Below are 20,273 nucleotides of genomic sequence, written 5' to 3'. Positions count from 1 at the left end.
AGTTTGTCGTACTCCTCTTCAAAGGACACTCGTTTTAGCCTCTCCAGGCCCAGCAATGACAGTGCTCCCTGCAGAGAAACAGATTGGCCAACACCAGTGTCAATCAAGGTGTCTCCACGGTGACACAGATTCACTAAAGCATTCGATCAACCCCTAATGCGACTGTAATGACATAAGTTGTTAGAGGGGGATTGAGCTTTAATGACGCCAGCCTAAAGATACAAGATGCAGAAGCAGCAGCCAGGCACAGAATGGAAGGAAAAACAGGTTAAATACGTAAGTTATATTATATATTATTATCATATTATACATAGTTAAATAAGTATATGGAGTACAAAAGGGTTGAAGACTACTCTGCTTAGATGTGGAAGAGGTTTGGGTGTTTGGCTTGGAGAGCTGCACATTGAGACAGAGAGCAAATAAAAGCAGAAAAATTAAGAACTTGTTAGGTAGGAAAGGCTGAAAGACCTTCCCCTAGAGATTACGAAGAAAAGAGACAGGGCAGTCATTTCTGTTTGGAGATCAATTGAGAAATATATATGTGATTAATACAAGCACAGGTGAGAGTGATTAATACAAGCACAGGTGAGAGTGATTAATACAAGCACAGGTGAGAGTGAATGCAAGTCAGCCATGCATTGAGGAAGACGAAATGTCACTGAAAAGGTCTGGAGGCAGGGTTTGAGTTAGAGGATTTAAGTTGGCTAAGAGGTTTCCTGAACTTTTCAGAGATACAGAGCAGTGTGGGCCAATAGGCTCGAGAGATACAGAGCAGTGTGGGCCAATAGGCTCGAGAGATACAGAGCAGTGTGGGCCAATAGGCTCGAGAGATACAGAGCAGTGTGGGCCAATAGGCTCGAGAGATACAGAGCAGTGTGGGCCAATAGGCTCGAGAGATACAGAGCAGTGTGGGCCAATAGGCTCGAGAGATACAGAGCAGTGTGGGCCAATAGGCTCGAGAGATACAGAGCAGTGTGGGCCAATAGGCTCGAGAGATACAGAGCAGTGTGGGCCAATAGGCTTGAGAGGTTACGTTGAGGAAATGGTGAAAACATTCAGGAGACAAATACACTGCTAGGTGTAAGAGTATTTATCTTACATAAGTCAGGTGTCAAAGTGGGAAAGACTAAGCAGGAACAGACCCAGGTGAGGAGTCACTGAGGTGACCTGTGTAGGCTACTGGCTAAAGATGCACACACCCAGCTCAAGATGGACTAGTGCTAAGAACACTGAACTGAACGTAACTTGAGAATGAGTTCTAAAAGTGTTTGATGAAGGGGTTAGTACCCAGGTGAAGAACGTAACGTGTGTGTGTGTGTGTGTGTGTGTGTGTGTGTGTGTGTGTGTGTGTGTGTGTGCGTTAGTGTGCGCTTGTTTGTGTGTGTGTGTGTGTGTGTGTGTGTGTGTGGTGTGTGTGTGTGTGTGTGTGTGTGTGTGTGTAGTACCCAGGTGAAGATGGAGAAGAAGGCGAAGGTGATGGCGGCCCGTGCTGCGTCCGCTCCCTCCTTCAGGGGGTTGTCCTCCTCTTTAGACGCTGACCACTGATTGGCCAGGAGACAGAAGCCAACGAACCACATGAAGGACCAGAACGCTAAGGGAAGGAGAGGGGGGGGGGGATATTTGACCTTTAATATGCCTTAAATGAAACACTGATGGCAGAGCACATTAGAAACTTACATTCAAATCATTTACAGTTATTAGTTCATAAACAGCCAAAGCATGTAAAGAGGGAGAGAGAGAGAGAGAGAGAGAAGGAGAGAGAGGGAGAGAGAGAGAGAAGGGAACAAGAGAGAAAGAGAGAGAGAGAGAGAGAAGGAGAGAGAGGGAGAGAGAGAGAGAAAGAGAGAGAGAGAAGGAGAGAGAGGGAAGGGAACAAGAGAGAAAGAGAGAGAGAGAGAGAGAAAGAGAGAGAGGGAGAGAGAGAGAGAAAGAGAGAGAGAGAGAAAGAGAGAGAGGGGGGAATTTAGTATTTAGAGTTCGGCTCTAACTGTGCATTTACAACTGTAATGTTCCACTGTTCTTTCACACTCTCCACCCCACACATGTATTTAGTTCACTGCTCACTATAGAGAGTTTAAAAACAGAAGAGATGAAGGATCAGGTCAGTTACTGAACCCAACAAACCAGGGAGATGAAATGAGCAACACATCATTTTGGAAGTGTCATAAAAACTCATTTCCATATGCCATATGTCTATCACTCATTCCATCCAAACGCTTCTTGGTTTTCAGAAGTTAATGTTAGCCTCCAGGGGGCGCCAGAGACTAGCTGTAGGTGTTGTGTGTTGTGTGTGTGTGTGTGTGTGTGTGTGTGTGTGTGTGTGTGTGTGTGTGTGTGTGTGTGTGTGTGTGTGTGTGTGTGTGTGTGTGTGTGTGTGTGTGTCTGTGTAGTACCCAGCTGGAGGTGTTGTGTGTTGTGTTGTGGCGGTTTTGGTGGATGTCTGCTCATAATCCCTTAACTGTATCGATAATAGCGTACCAAAAAGGGTTTTTCTGTCTCTGAAAGCGCCGACTGTTGATCTCACAGGTAATGAGAATGAGAACAGAATGAGATTTAAAAAACCTTTCCCCTCAATTTTCACCAAACTAATCACATAAGAAGAAAGAAACATAGACCTACATTAATCTCACCTGCGCTCACCTGCCATTTTATTTTAAATGATTTACTCTTTGGTTTATTTCCACAGGAGCAACCTGAAATACTTTGAATGTGCTTTATGAAAGGTTCTAGCATTCTAACTGGGCCTTAGGACATCAGGTTTTGTAAACCTATTGCAAACAATTTACTGGATGATACAACAGAACATAAGATAACATATTATACTTCAGCATATCCCACCAATAACAAACCAGGACATAAAAGAGAGCACCAGACCCTGATTGTACCACAGAGAGACTATAAGAGAATAATAACTCAATGACATATGCAGAATGACATAACAAATAGAATAGAGTCAGTCACAATCCTAATAAACATAATCCGAATTACATGCACATTTAAACAGCCCTGTAGTGACTTTCCATAATGAATTACAGGTACAGTTCTAGCACGTTCCCATGTGCCCTGATAGAAACCAGTCTATAAAGAATGGAAGTGAAATTAAGAGTTCAATGAAAGGCATGTCTAACTGAGTCCACTTGGCAAACCCCCTGTAGAGCAGTGGTGTATTGATCCAGACTACTGTAGAGCAGTGGTGTATTGATCCCCTGTAGAGCAGTGGTGTATTGATCCAGACTACTGTAGAGCAGTGGTGTATTGATCCAGACTACTGTAGAGCAGTGGTGTATTGATCCAGACTACTGTAGAGCAGTGGTGTATTGATCCAGACTACTGTAGAGCAGTGGTGTATTGATCCAGACTACTCTTATTTACTGGAGCACTGCCCACGCCACCCCAAGCCACAGGTGCAGGTTGATCACGGCTGAGGTGGTTTCACTGCCTACACTGGGAGCTGTGTGTGTGTGTGTGTGTGTGTGTGTTTCACTGCCTACACTGGGAGCTGTGTGTGTGTGTGTGTGTGTGTGTGTGTGTGTGTGTGTGTGTGTGTGTCTGTGTCTGTGTCTGTGTCTGTGTCTGTGTCTGTGTCTGTGTCTGTGTGTGTGTCTGTGTCTGTGTGTGTGTGTGTGTGTGTGTGTGTGTGTGTGTGTGTGTGTGTGTGTGTGTGTGTGTGTGTGTGTGTGTGTCTGTGTGTGTGTGTGTGTGTGTGTGTGTGTGTGTGTGTGTGTGTGTGTGTGTGTGTGTGTGTGTGTGTGTGTGTTTCACTGGGAGCCTACTGTGGGAAGAGAAAGCTGCACTCTCAAAGACTAAGGAGTAAGAGCTCTTTGGCGTGGAAATAAAACGTGCAGATACTACCTCTAACTTTTCATAACAGGGATCTGTGTCTGTTTATCTGTTTATCACCTTTATAGCTTCTATCAGTGTTAAACAAGCCTTTTACTGTCCTGCTCAAATTGCTGGTTTGTTTTAGAAATCAAATGTTACTATCAAACACTACCCATTTGCAACCTGTATTAAAGTGTGCCTGACACAACAAACATGACAACGATAAATTAGATAATTTACTAAATACCCACTGTCCCTCTTTGCTAAATCTTTCGCAATACACTATTTTGTAACTGAAGTAGTCTGACACAATGAGCATAGCAACATCTACAGAGACTCCATTCTTAACCCAACAGTCTGTTTTGAAGAGATTTCCTGACACATAGTTCATTGAGCAACTCATAGTAACACATTTATTTATCCATGTAGCATATTGTTTTTATCCCTGCACTTCTTGCACTCTCCACTTCTTCTTTGCACTATTGTACATCCCCAGCTCCTGTATATACTTTTTCAAACTTTCATAGACCATTGCACTGTTTGTTTTTGTATTGTATTGTGTTGTGTTTTTTTTTTTTTGTATTGTATTGTATTGTGTTGTGTTTTTGTATTGTATTGTATTGTAATGTATATTATGTGTAAGCACAATGAGAGTCAGTTCACCAGGTCAAATTCCTTGTTTGTTCAAACTGACTTGGCCAATACAATCTGATTCTGATTCTGATTCTGATGCCTGTTCCCCCTCTCACCTGAGACGCCGATGTCGGCCAGCACAGCCTTCTTGCGGTCCTTGACGGCGGTGATCTGGGGGAAGTACACGTCCAGAGCCAGGAAGGCGGCGCTGCAGAGGAACGTCAGTGTCCCCATGCCAACGCCATAGTTACAGGCGTTCTGGTTGCGATTGAAGATGCAGTACTCATCGATCTCGTCTGGCCGGTTGACATAGCCCTCGTTAGCAATGCAGCCAAAGATTACTACGGAGAACAGCTGTGGAGAGAGGGATCAATACTGTCGTGAGAAAGAGCGAGAGAAAAGGAAGGAAAAACAAACTAAACAGAGAGAGAAAGAGAGTTGGGGTGTAAGTTCAGATGTGGGATATGAAGGAGGCACAGAGTAGTATTCATGACTCATTTATAACCCAATCAAATGTATATGTATTACATGGCAGTGAATATAACCCACTCAAATGTATATGTATTACATGGCAGTGAATATAACCCACTCAAATGTATATGTATTACATGGCCCTTATAACCCACTCAAATGTATATGTATTACATGACCCTTATAACCCACTCAAATGTATATGTATTACATGGCAGACCCTTATAACCCACTCAAATGTATATGTATTACATGGCAGACCCTTATAACCCACTCAAATGTATATGTATTACATGGCAGACCCTTATAACTCACTCAAATGTATATGTATTACATGGCAGTGAATATAACCCACTCAAATGTATATGTATTACATGGCAGTGAATATAACCCACTCAAATGTATATGTTTAACATGGCAGTGAATAAACCTCTCAGTAAGCACACCCACTGACAAATCACGTTCAAACTACCTGAAGCAGATATTCATAATACATTTGAAGTTAATTTTGAAGTATGAGAAATGCCTTGACACATGACACATTACTAATCTTATTTAAAGGATCTCATGGTACAGATTTAATTTTACATTGATTTCCAGGAGAGCGCAGTGTTAAAGATGTTGCCTGCCACATTATTAATGCCTCATAATGTTTGGCATAGGCCACCAGAATTGTGCAGAAATGTTCATTACCAAACTTACAGAACTATACAATCTATACATCAATGTTTATAGCTCAACGCAACACAACAAAAATGTCCACATGTTTCACCTGTTCATACCACAATAAAGGAAGATGGTTTGGGAGTGTGGCCGTGTTCATATGCACGTTTAACACAAGTGTGTGTGTGTCTGTACCTGTGTGTGTACCCATCTGTTATGTAGTTTGTGTGTGTCCTCACACTATTTTACACTTTGTCAGCTGTGAATATCAGGAGCAGTGTGTATCTGTGTGTGTGCGTGTGTGTGTGTGTGTGTGTGTGTGAGAGAGAGAGAGGGAGAGGTTTTCATCCTGTGTGTTTATTATGTGTATGAGAGAAAGACAGATATTCATCATGTGCTTGCATCCTCCCCCAAAAAGGAAAAATCTCTGCAGAAATTGATATACTGTGTGTGTGTGTGTGTGTGTGTGTGTGTGTGTGTGTGTGTGTGTGTGCGTGCGCGTGCCTGTGTGTGGTAATGTGATCTGGTTTGTGTATGGTCGGAAACAGTCCATATATTAATATATGTGAGTGCTTGTAATTTATACGTGTGTGTGTTTGCATGTTTGTGAGAGTGTGCCATCATGGCCGTGTGTGTGTGTGTGTGTGCTTCATCCCTCCCTTGGTAGATCTGGAGATATCATACAGGGTGTTGTGTGTGTGTGTGTGTGTGTGTGTGTGTGTGTGTGTGTGTGTGTGTGTGTGTGTGTGTTTGTGTGTGCATCATCCCTCCCTGGGTAGATCTGGAGATATCATACAGGGTGTTTGTGTGTGCGTGTGTGTGTGTGTGTTTGTGTGTGTGTGTGTGTGCATCATCCCTCCCTGGGTAGATCTGGGGATGTCACACAGTGTGTGTGGGCTTTCCTGGCAAAGGCTGCCCTCCTGACATCTGGCCTCAGCATTTACCACTAAGTGTGTGTGTGTGTGTGTGTGTGTGTGTGTGTGTGTGGGTGGGTGTGAACAATCTTCTGTTCATCTTTTCGATGAGTACACAGAACTCTCTCAGCACGCTCTTATCACCCATGAAGTCATGATTACAATGTAGAAATAATGAGTCATATCACACAGTAATTACCAATCAACAATAATCTGACCAACATTTCAAGCTAGTGGTATTTGTAAAAGAAATACGTCTAATGTATAAATATTTGCTTTTAGTGCCGCCAAACATGGCCAACAGAGCAGAACAGCTCAGACTCGGAGAGCCTTTCAATTGTTCCCTAGAAACTGGTTTGGTCTCACTGTTTTATATCTATCAGCTAATAGAATTGTTTAATCTACAGGCCCACGATATATGCCTGTCTACATTAAATAGTAAATGTCAATACCATAGCTACTCCCATTTGTGATGATAGCTAGCAGCTCTGTTTGTGCTGCTGTGACAACCACACTTTATGTGGATGAATTGTTATATAGGATTGAGCGGTTAATGGCAGAATGTTCCATTTTGGTCAACCATTCTTTCGATCTTATGTGTTCAGGGGTAATCTTCCATTACTGACCCTAGATCTTATGTGTCCAGGAGAAATCTGTTATAACAGTAAAGTGGCCACTATGGGGTTGGCAAGTCGATGCGTCACCAAGACCAAAATCGTCACTTCCGGATCCATCGCTAGCAATTTTAACATAGTAAACGTCAACATCGAACAGTTACATCAGTTTTCTAGTCGACACCCACATATTTTAGCTAATGTTTCTCCTCACCTCCACCTCATATTCTTTTTTCTTCATGGAAGCCTGAACTTTCCCTTTCAAGCTGCCCCCTGTCATCACATTCACACTCACAACTCTGTTTGAAATTGTAGCGTGGCTAACGTTAGCACAAACAGCACTGGGTCCTTTTTGTTAGTCGCACTTTCATGGAGTTCATTGAATGAGATATAAAGGTCTGATCGACTTACTTTAAAATGTAGATGAATCCTCGTGGTCTCGTCTTTTCAACGAGGTGTTCCTTGCCTTCCTAACCTTAGCAGGCGTTTTACAATCCAACCGTAAATATTGGCTTTAACATTACAGTATACATTGGCAGCTGAGGATTTGGATCTGTGACGTCACACTTGCCAACCCCATTAGCCACTAACCCTAACCCTAGATCTTATGTGTCCAGGAGTAATCTTCCATTGCAGGGGTTATCACAGTATAGTGGCCATGATTAGCACATACTCCACATGTCCAGGCAGGCCACTTTGGAAAAAGTGTCAAAACATCTGTTCCCTGGTGAGTGGCCAACACAACACACACACACACACACACACACACACACACACACACACACACACACACACACACACACACACACACACACACACACACACACACACACACACACACACACACACACACACACACACAGGGCTTTGTGTTAATGTGTCTGTGACTCTGCTGGCCTCTAATCTCATGGCAATACCCCTCAGAGAAGAAGTAAAGGCTAAGGCCTTTTCTGTGATTTCTGGCACTAAGCCCCCATCAAACTGAAATGAAAACTGTGGCACTTTCCCTTTTATATTTGATCCCTTTCTCCTCCATTGGCTATTCACTTGTATTACACCTAACTTGCAAATCACTATGGTTAAGACTGGCAGCCAAATGAAAAAAAGTGATGTGAGTGCTGATGTTGATGAGCTATGCTAACCTTCATATTGGTGTCCTGTCCGATTTGGTCCCTTGTTTGAGAGTCAGGCCCTTGGCCTCAGGCTGTTAGCTCATTCACTGCTCACTTATTTACAGCCTCTCATTTCTCTCCATGTGATGAATGCTCAAAGACCCAAACACAAAGGAGCTCCCAGGGACGCCACCAATGACCACAATTAAGGCCACTTGTGATGTGAGTCATCAGGCCACTGTTCTATGGTGGTGTGGTGAGTGTGTATGTGTGTGTGTGTGTGTGTGTGTGTGTGTGTGTGTGTATGTGTGTGTGTGTTCTATGGTGGTGTGGTGAGAGAGTGTGTGTGTGTGTGTGTGTGTGTGTGTGTGTGTGTGTGTGTGTGTGTGTGTGTGTGTGTGTGTGTGTGTGTGTGTGTGTGTGTGTGTGTATGTGTGTGTGTGTTCTATGGTGGTGTGGTGAGTGTGTTGGGTTTGTGTGTGTGTGTGTTGTGTGTGTGTTCTATGGTGGTATGGTGAGTGTGTTGGGTGTGTGAGTGTGTGTGTGTGTGTGTGTGTGTGTGTGTGTTCTATGGTGGTGTGGTGAGTGTGTTGGGTGTGTGCGTGTGTGTGTGTGTGTGTGTGTGTGTGTGTGTGTGTGTGTGTGTGTGTGTGTGTTCTAGGGTGGTGTGGTGAGTGTGTTGGGTTAGGGTAAGGGTTAGAATGATTACTTAAAAGCAGCAGGTCACTGTTACGGTGCTGCTGTGTCCTAGTTGGCACGGCTGTGTGGCACCTAGCCCTCAGGTCCGTTTGCCCTACATGCCCTCAATACACACACACACACACACACACACACACACACCTCAAACACACACACCTCAAACACACACACACCTCAAACACACACACACACACACACACACACACACACACCTCAAACACACACACACACACACACACACACCTCAAACACACACACACACACACACACACACACACCTCAAACACACACACACACACACACACACACACATACACCTCAAAAACACACACACACACACACACACACACATACACACACACACACACACACACACACACCTCAAACACACACACACACACACACACACACACACACACACACCTCAAACACACACACACACACACACCTCAAAAACACCAACCGTCTGGATCACAAGGCCCCTGCGGCCCGCCAGAGCTTGAAAGCGGGCATTGTGGAGGCCCCCACGTGGGGTCCTGATCTTGTGATGATCAGCAGGGAGGCCTTTCATGCTCCACATTACTGCCTGATGGGATTTAGTGCATTTTTGTGTGTGTGTGTGTGTGTGTGTGTGTGTGTGTGTGTGTGTGTGTGTGTGTGTGTGTGTGTGTGTGTGTGTGTGTGTGTGTGTGTGTGTGAGAGAAGGAGGGAGTTAGTGAGCAAGGGAATGCAGTGGTGTGAATGAGAGTAGCTGAGTGTATGTGCTATAAATTAGTGGTTAGACTTGGTGGTGGTGGTGGTGATGTATGTGTGTGTGTGTGTGTGTGTCTGTGTGTGTGTGTGTGTGTGTGTGTGTGTGTGTGTGTGTGTGTGTGTGTGTGTGATAAGAGCAACAACACAACGTTTTGTACAGTTGTGGCTACTACAAGCCCTGGAGGGATATATCCCTAAACCAATTCAAATTGATCGTATACATTTATTAGTTATACATAACTTTGCAGAGGAAATACTGGTAACTTCAGAACAAGGGGTGTTGTACTGAATACTGAATGGAAATACATTTGTGATTGTTTTGGATGGATGTTTGTTTACACTTGTTAACATTTGGTATGCACACTGTCAGAGTATCATAGGTATTTGGTAAATCCTTATATTTCTATTGTAAATACAGCTTTGTCTCAACCTCATAATTTAATTCACTTGGATGGAGGGATTTGAGGCAAACATTCCATGATTTTGAAACATTCGAAAAATGGCCTGAAATGCAGCACACAGGTCTATTAGCAAAGAATGTCAGGGGGGGACTTACAAAGGTTAGGGTGAGATAAGGTTAGGGTGAGGGAAGAGGTAACAAACCCATAATAGGAGGAATGATTTTCGATTTAGAGATGAAAAGGTGTCTGCTTTTCGGATAGAGATAGGAAGATTATTCCAAAGTTCTTTAGGTGGCCTTCGAATCAGCTGCCAATAGTTTGGGCAGCCCTCTTGGATGTCTTAGCCTCACCCAAGACACACATGTACCAAATGTCATGCTTCTATCCACTGCTTAATGACTTTTCACATAATTCCCTCATACTATCAAGCTAGTGTTGCTAATGAAAAACAGATATTAACTTCAGTACAGTACAATACTGAAATAGACAATTACTTCGGAGGTGCCGTCATGTCATCCTCCATCTTTGATTCTCTCCGTCCTTCCAGCCGCTTGACTGCTACTCCTGCTCCCCTCCCCCACACCCCTTCTGTTTTAATCTCTGTGACCTCGTGCTCAGAGGGAGAGGAGGGGAGGAAGAGAGAAAGAAGGAGTGAGGGGTAAGGGGAAAAGAAAGAGTGAGAGTGCAAGAGAGGGGGAAATAAAAACAGAAAATGAGGAAAAAATTAGAGACAAAAAGCGAGAGAAAGGAAGGGAGAAAGGGTGAGAAAGAGAGAGAGAGATACAGAGCGCAGGAAAAGAGAGAGAGAGGGGGAGGGGGGCGTGAGAAGGGAAGGCGAGAGAGAGGGTCAGATTCTCTGAGTCACGAGACTGAAGGCTCTCATCAGGAGCCCCGTCATGACTACAGTGACGTGACACACACACACACACACACACACACACACACACACACACACACACAAACACACACACACACACACACACACACACACACACACACATCATGCCTACAGTGACGTGTTCAGGTTTGGTTCATGCGCAGCTACACTTCGAGCCAGCAGGGTATCCAAGCAGGCTTGCATCATGTCTCCCCTACTACTGTGGAGTACGGCAACTGAGTTATGGGCTCAGATTAAACACTCGCTCACACACACACACACACACACACACACACACACACACACACACACACACACACACATCATACGGCAACTGAGTTATGGGCTCAGATTAAACACTCGCTCACACACACACACACACACACACACACACACACACGGCAACTGAGTTATGGGCTCAGATTAAACACTCGCTCACACACAGGCACACACTAGTTATTTGTTCATCTCCTGAAGGGGATCGATCGATCGATCGATTGATTGTTTGATTAATTAATCTCATTCTGGCTCCACTAATGGCTGAATACTTCATGACTGAGAATGATGATCTGGGCCTCTGTCATGGACAACACCATTCATCTGATCACATCAATTATTAGTTTAATATTTCTCTCTGTTTTTCTGGAGTAAAGTTGTTGATATTGGTTTTAACGACCAATCAAACTACGCCCCTCCCTTCCGTGCTCCTGAACCGCGTGTTGATTGGCTGTATTAGTCCACACCCCGCCCTCCCGTGCTCCTGAACCGCGTGTTGATTGGCTGTATTAGTCCACACCCCGCCCTCCCGTGCTCCTGAACCGCGTGTTGATTGGCTGGATAAGTGTACGGCTTCATGCAAGCCCCCTTTTTGTTTCCTATTGACACAGCCAGGACTTTGGACAGAGTTTTTTTGGAGTGGACACACAGAACTAACAGCTAGAAGAACACGAGAAGCAATTTGCTAAATTTGACAAAAAAAGTTATTGTATTAGAATCGCGGATTGCGCATTTAACGGGCGTATTGTACTGAAGAGATTCAAACTACCTGTAAATTATTGGACAGCACAAATCGATGTCTAACACTCATTAATGTTTCAGAATCTTATAACTCTGTCAGGACTCTGGCGAGTGAAACAGGTTGAGGCTTTGAAGCACTCTATTGATTGCCTGGTCTGTGAAAGACTCGAGGTCAGCAGAAATAATCTGTGTTTCTCAATCGTACACGCTCGCCTTGGTCTCAGACTCCGCACAATCAATACCCCCTACCTCTCCAGCCTGTGTGTATGTGATGCTGAATGTCTCCATTGCACTGGGCTGTATTCACCAGAGCTGTTTACCAGAACACCTTTGCCAGAGTCGACAACTATCTTAGCCTTTTGTATCTTCACAAGAGTGAGCAACCACTGATTTATAATCAAAATGTCTTTGAAAAAGTGTACCCTTGCTATTGTATATAATGTTTAACTGCTATTGATGTAGCTTATGTAGTGGAACGAGGAGCTCACAACACCAAAGACCTGGTTCAATTCATAGAGAGCTGAACATAGAATAAACAAATACAGTATCCTACTTGGACTGAGAGTCACTCAGCTAATGAATGAATGTAAAATGTAAACCCCAAGTATTTTTCATCACTGGCGAACAATCCATCATTTATATTATAAGCCAACCCTTAGAAAGGGTTTACCCCTTCCTACACAATATGATATTAACCCTTAATCCCACAGATGTTCCTGGAAAAAATGCCATGGCAATGAGAATCCCATATCAGCATTCAGCCAACCAAATATCATGCCATGAGGATAATCAGAGAGTCACAGCAAATCTGAACCTTTCAAATGATTTGTATTACGCGTCTCTGTTCAACCTATAATATATCTCCAGTCAATCACCCATAGCTCAATAACTAGAGTTACACACTAACATTAGCTCAATGACTAGAGTTACACACTAACATTAGCTCAATGACTAGAGTTACAGACTAACATTAGCTCAATAACTAGAGTTACAGACTAACATTAGCTCAATAACTAGAGTTACAGACTAACATTAGCTCAATAACTACTAACATTAGCTCAATAACTAGAGTTACAGACTAACATTAGCTCAATAACTAGAGTTACACGCTAACATTAGCTCAATAACTACTAACATTATCTCAATAACTAGAGTTACAGACTAACATTATCTCAATGACTAGAGTTACAGACTAACATTAGCTCAATGACTAGAGTTACACACTAACATTAGCTCAATAACTAGAGTTACACACTAACATTAGCTCAATAACTAGAGTTACACACTAACATTAGGTCAATGACTAGAGTTACACACTAACATTAGCTCAATAACTAGAGTTACACACTAACATGCACGCGGCAGTTGCTTCATTGGACTCACTCTTCTTTCCGTCCAATAAATGACTTTAATCAGGGCCTGTGCTTCAGGTACGTTGTCTCATACAAAGGCATTTATAATACTCCACACACACACACACACACACACACACACACACACACACAGACACACACACACGCACAGGCACACACACACACACACACACACACACACACACACACACACACACAGACACACACACACACACACAGACACACACACACACACACACACAGACACACACACACACACACACACACACACACACACACACACACACACACACACACAGGGATTTCAGAATATTAGTGTTTCCAGTCAAAGAATGAACCTTTGGTATCATTTTCAAATTCATGTCTATGAATGAAACACACCTTTTGTTCCCATTACTTGCCGAAGTTGTGCACTATGCAGGCCAGGACAGAATACTCCACGAAAATGTAAGAAAGACCTTCACAAGCGTCACAAGACGCCATGTAGCATGTTAGCAACCTATTACAACTTTAGCAAACAATTATAGATGGGCTGTTGGTGGTGATTGCAAAATGTTTCATGCTTTGTAGGTACTTACAGTAGTTTGCTATTTTTAGACCCAAACTCCATAATGTTGATGAATTGCTGCTTTGTGATTTTCAGTGTTTTATACAAGGAAGTAAATGTACATGAACTTAGAGATAATCTAAGAGTGCTAAAGACTGAAACATCTCATGAAGCCCTCTCACACGCACACACACACGCACACACACACACGCACACACACACACACACACACACACACACACACACACACTGAAACATCTCATGAAGCCCTCTCACTCATGTCAGCTAAAGACTGAAACATCTCATGAAGCCCTCTCACTCATGTCAGCTAAAGACTGAAACATCTCATGAAGCCCTCTCACTCATGTCAGCTAAAGACTGAAACATCTCATGAAGCCCTCTCACTCATGTCAGCTAAAACAAGGGAAAGGAAGAGACTCTCACAGGGTTGGGTGACTGCAGGAAGCACCTGTCTGAGAAGAACTCTACTTGTGGCAAATCTATATTAGGGAAGCATCTGCAAACATAGCACGTACCTACAATAGTATCCTAACACGACAAGCACAAACAATGACCAATATGGTGTATTGTACTTTAAGAGAAGGCTGTAAGAATAAAGTAATGAACTTAAATTGTTCAATTCAATTAATTTAAATTTAATTTAACACTAACAGCATTATTAATGTGCCTTTTCTGGAAGAGTCTCTGGTAAATAATCATACTGAATGGAATTGAGCAGACTATCCAGACACAAGCTAACTCTGGAATGGAACCCTAACCCAGACACAAGCTAACTCTGGAATGGAACCCTAACCCAGACACAAGCTAACTCTGGAATGGAACCCTAACCCAGACACAAGCTAACTCTGGAATGGAACTCTACCCAGACACAAGCTAACTCTGGAATGGAACCCTAACCCAGACACAAGCTAACTCTGGAATGGAACCCTAACCCAGACACAAGCTAACTCTGGAATGGAACCCTAACCCAGACACAAGCTAACTCTGGAATGGAACCCTAACCCAGACACAAGCTAACTCTGGAATGGAACCCTAACCCAGACACAAGCTAACTCTGGAATGGAACTCTACCCAGACACAAGCTAACTCTGGAATGGAACCCTAACCCAGACACAAGCTAACTCTGGAATGGAACCCTAACCCAGACACAAGCTAACTCTGGAATGGAACCCTAACCCAGACACAAGCTAACTCTGGAATGGAACTCTACCCAGACACAAGCTAACTCTGGAATGGAACCCTAACCCAGACACAAGCTAACTCTGGAATGGAACTCTCAAGCTTACTCTGAATGGAACTCTACCCAGACACAAGCTAACGGTGCGAATCCATACCAGCGACGCGACCAAATTCCATCGCTTCCATCGCTTTGAGTGGGCGTGGTGTAGCGTGTGGAAATAGCATACAGTCCTACAATTTTCAAACCGTCAAAACGACACCAAACAATCTCATTGGCCGCCGCCAGGAAAAATCGCTCCTCATTTGCATAAGTTTCAACATGTTCGAATTTTCAGCGGTCGTGTAGCCCAGATCGCTGGTCTACGTCACAATGGACTGGCTCCCGTTGAAATGCACGGGGTTTAGAAATCGCGTCGCTCATATCGCTGGTTCGCACCGTAACTCTGGAATGGAACTCTCAAGCTTACCCTGAATGGAACTCTACCCAGACACAAGCTAACTCTGGAATGGAACTCTCAAGCTAACTCTGGAATGGAACTCTGGAATCAGCTATAGCAGCAGGGTCAGCATGTTCCTGGCTTTTCTGCAAAACCAAGCAGGTGATGAATGAAAGTACTGCCCTACCCTCACCCATGATAACCTTACATAAGGACTGTCAAAGCCCTGCATACCCACAGTATGTACGGTCCGCGAGAAATAGAACAAAAGGAGGGAGAGGGAGAGGAAGAGAAATAACAGAAAGAGGAAGGATTTAGCTGCGTTTAGTAAGGCACAGCATCTATGTGATACCAGCCGAGGCAAAGGAAACCACACATTGATCTGTGACAACAGCACCCACACACACACACACACACACACATACGCACACACACATACACACACACACACACGCACGCACATACCATGAATCACCAACCAATATCCCTTGACAGATTGTCACTGCCCTGACGTCATCAAAATTACGAGAGAGAAGGGAGGGGAAGAAGGGAGGCCAAGTGACAGAGAGAAAGAGAGAACACAGAGATATAGAGAGAGAGAGAGAGAAAGGATGAGAGGATGAGGAGAGAAAGAGAGAACACAGAGCTATAGAGAGAGAGAGAGAGAAAGGATGAGAGGATGAGGAGAGAAAGAGAGAACACAGAGCTATAGAGAGAGTGAGAGAGAAAGGATGAGAGGATGAGGAGAGAAAGAGAGAACACAGAGCTATAGAGAGAGAGTGAGAGAGAAAGAGAGAACACAGAGATATAGAGAGAGAGAGAGAGAAAGGATGAGAGGATGAGGAGAGAAAGAGAGAACACAGAGCTATAGAGAGAGTGAGAGAGAAAGGATGAGAGGATGAGGAGAGAAAGAGAGAACACAGAGCTAGAGAGAGAGAGAGAGAGAGAAAGGATGAGAGGATGAGGAGAGAAAGAGAGAACACAGAGCTATAGAGAGAGTGAGAGAGAAAGGATGAGAGGATGAGGAGAGAAAGAGAGAACACAGAGCTATAGAGAGAGTGAGAGAGAAAGAGAGAACACAGAGATATAGAGAGAGAGAGAGAGAAAGGATGAGAGGATGAGGAGAGAAAGAGAGAACACAGAGATATAGAGAGAGTGAGAGAGAAAGGATGAGAGGATGAGGAGAGAAAGAGAGAACACAGAGATATAGAGAGAGTGAGAGAGAAAGGATGAGAGGATGAGGAGAGAAAGAGAGAACACAGAGCTAGAGAGAGAGTGAGAGAGAAAGGATGAGAGGATGAGGAGAGAAAGAGAGAACACAGAGCTATAGAGAGAGAGAGAGAGAAAGAATGAGAGGATAAGGAGAGAATAACTAAACTGGATTCAGCAGTAAGCACTATGAGCATGGCAATACACTCAAATGCTCTACTGTACACGGGGACGTCCAGTTAAGGGAAAGCATGAGATTTTAATATTGATAATTGGCCTGACTGGCATTACAATCATCATGATTATTGCATCACAATGAGAGGAAGACAAACAGAGTCATGTGACCAGATGCATCAGATCAACCAATGAAAGGAAGACAAACAGAGTCATGTGATCAGATGCATCAGACCAGCCAAATAAAGAGTCATCTGATCAGATGCATAAAATCAGCCAAATACAGGGAAAGAAGACAATCAGAGTCATGTGATCAGACGCATCAGCAGCCAAATACAGGGAAAGAAGACAATCAGAGTCATGTGATCAGATGCATCAGACCAGCCAAATAAAGTCATCTGATCAGATGCATCAGATCAGCCAAATACAGGGAAAGAAGACAATCAGAGTCATGTGATCAGACGCATCAGCAGCCAAATAAAGCGAAAGGACAAATATGACAGTGGTGACCACTCCCTTAGATGAAAGATGTTCAGGTCTGATTTCTCTCTCTCTCTCTCTCTCTCTCTCTCTGCACCCCTCTATCTCTGTTCTACCTCCCCCCCCCCCCCCCCCACCACCACCCCTTTGGAAGCATGTTCTATCTTCCTGGTGAACTCGGATGGTTGGTTGTCATGCCAACACAGCAGCTCTCAATCAGCCAATCAGAAGCCAGATCAGGGGGGTCCACCTCCCTCTATCTTCCTGTCGCGTGGCGATCAGGCAGATCTCCTCTCGTTGAAATGTAACATATCAGCAATACAGAAACGGTGTAGAACCAACACAGAACAGAACCGAACCGAACCGAACCGAGCAGAACAGAACAGGTGTGGAACCAACACAGAACAGAACAGAACAGAACAGGTGTAGAACCAACACAGAACAGAATAGAACAGAACAGAACAGAACAGAACCGAGCAGAACAGAACAGGTGTGGAACCAACACAGAACAGAACAGAACAGAACAGGACAGAACAGAACAGGACAGAACAGAACAGAAGTAGAACCAACACAGAACAGAACAGAACAGAACAGAACAGAATAGAACAGAACAGAATAGAACAGAATAGAACAGAACAGAACAGAAGTAGAACCAACACAGAACAGAACAGAACCGGACAGAACAGAACAGAACCGAGCAGAGCAGAACAGGTGTAGAACCAACACAGAACAGAACAGAACAGAACAGGACAGAACAGAACAGAACAGAACAGAACAGAACAGAACAGAACAGAACAGAACAGAGCAGAGCAGAGCAGAACAGAACAGAACAGAACAGGTGTAGAACCAACACAGAACAGAACAGAAGAGAAGAGAAGAGAAGAGAAGAGAAGAGAAGAGAAGAGAAGAGAACAGAACAGAACAGAAAAGAACAGAACAGAACAGAACAGAACCGGTGTGGAACCAACACAGAACAACTAGCTCTCCCTTTTGCTCCCTCTCTCTCTGTTTCTTTACAGCCAATCACATGCTGGCAGACCTCAAACCTCTTCATCTTCTCTGTCTGAACTTCAAATAAAAACGATGTTACAATCTAAAACGTCGCTAAATCAATTTCCATCATAGCAGTTCTAAGAAGTCTTACAAATGATGTATTCAGCTAATTTCTGTATGGGTTCAGCACAGTCATTTCCAAGCAAACAGACTCATTCATGTTAGATTTCCTAAAGCTGGTAGGCCAAAGGGCTTCTAAGCAAACCAATCACTAGAGGGTTTCAGATAGAACTATTAAAAGGTTCCGCCAAAAGAAATTAGAAGGAACCCTACATTCTAAGAATGCAAAGCAGTCTAGTTAAGTGTTAGATGGTAAACTTGAGCTTATGGTGTGCATATAACATGAATACACAGAGAAAGAAAGAGAGAGAGGGGGCGAGACTTTCATAAGGGGGACTTTTGCAGTCACCGTAGTTATTTTACAAAAAAGTATATGGTTTCAGAAAACTGAGTAGGACCTATTCTGCACGGAGTAGGATAAATAGGGGACAACCAACTACTTTTACACCTTCCCATATCACCTATTTTGCCGAACTGAACAGCATAGGGCTGTGTGGTATGCGAGTCAGTGCAAGCCTTCGGTGCTCGGCCGCGGAGATATGCCCTCTCTTACCCAGAGATATCCCCTCTCTCTCGCTTCCTAATTGCGACCAGTAACGCCTAGCCCTTACTAACCTTTTAAATCTAAAGCCGGTTTGTCATTGGATGAATTATACCCGAGTAAAACAAGCGGACAACGCCTTACCCGCTAGCAAGAGGACGATATTCTATTGCGAGAGACTGAAAGCATATATATTGCCACATTACAGGTGAGGGAATCAGAGCACCGTACTCGGTTGTGGGCATGATTACCGGTAACAGAAGGTGCGGCGCGACCAAATGGCTCACGTGAGCGTGCCAAAAATAGATAGGCTAATCTCCGTTTTTTCTCTTCTCTATTTACTCCACAGCCGTTCTTCAATGTACAACAGAGGAAAAGTGTGCTAACAAACCAAACAATGGCAACGTCCCAAACTACAAATAAAATACACAACGGAACGGAGGCTTGTTATAAGCTACTATCAGCCAGGGGAAATGGTGATATGTGCGCTATTTTAGAAAAGGGCAGAATCTGACAGTAGCCTGCTCCAAAGTGCTGAAAAACAATCTTGCTGATTAGGCGCCACTTGCCATGTAAAAGAAAAACAATTATACAACTGCGTGACTTTCTGGTGTACAACCAGAGCATAAGTGCTTGGAATGCTGTGTCGGGTGGGTTATACGAGTGCAGATTCATTACAGGCTACTTGTCACCGGAATCAGGTAAAATATCTGACAACCTTAAGCATGAAAACTCACCCAGCATACTAGTCGAACAATTGTTTGTGGCTGCTGAAAGAACGTCAGAGGGTCAAAAGCCCCGCCAGCCTTCCCTGCTCCGTACGCCTGCTCCATCCTCACCGGCGGCGGTCTGCGGTCTCCACGCGACCTAGCTTCTTAAGACGAGTACCGTCGCGGACCTCTACCGGAGAGCTGACCTTGATGAGACTTCAAATTCGACCGTTGCAGCGGAGATGAAGGTTGAACACTCTCCTTTAATCACTATCCGCTCCTATAATCTCCACCACGACCCGCTGCTGTTCTTCTACGCGGATATGTCCTCTTCCTCTCTCACCTCTATTTCATCCTTCTGGTCCCCCTCTCTCAATTCAAGGGTGGAGAGGAAAGTAAACACGTATCGCTGTGAGCACGAGTGCGCGCATTATGCTGTCAAGCTTCTGACGCGCACGCCTGAATACGACCAAATGCGCGCAACCGATAATGCTAACTAGTACGTACTATCCG

At 44.0% G+C, this 20,273-nt stretch overlaps 1 protein-coding gene across 1 annotated transcript in view; it reads right to left on the bottom strand.

The window, feature by feature from the left end:
• syngr1a (synaptogyrin 1a) overlaps window positions 1–19,883 on the bottom strand; it is a gene marked incomplete at both ends in the record, with an annotated part of 22,346 nt that extends 2,463 nt beyond the window's left edge. The window contains 3 exons of the mRNA XM_080857224.1: window positions 1,446–1,591; window positions 4,572–4,809; window positions 19,788–19,883. Coding sequence (XP_080713350.1) covers window positions 1,446–1,591; window positions 4,572–4,809; window positions 19,788–19,883 — 480 coding nt within the window. The remainder of the gene's footprint in view (window positions 1–1,445; window positions 1,592–4,571; window positions 4,810–19,787) is intronic.
• Between the last annotated feature and the right edge of the window lie 390 nt (window positions 19,884–20,273).

The sequence above is a fragment of the Sprattus sprattus genome (assembly GCF_963457725.1).
Source record: "Sprattus sprattus genome assembly, chromosome: 18".
NCBI classification, from domain to species: domain Eukaryota; kingdom Metazoa; phylum Chordata; class Actinopteri; order Clupeiformes; family Clupeidae; genus Sprattus; species Sprattus sprattus.
Note: the sequence above shows the minus strand (reverse complement) of the source record. Positions and strands in the feature narration are given on the sequence as shown.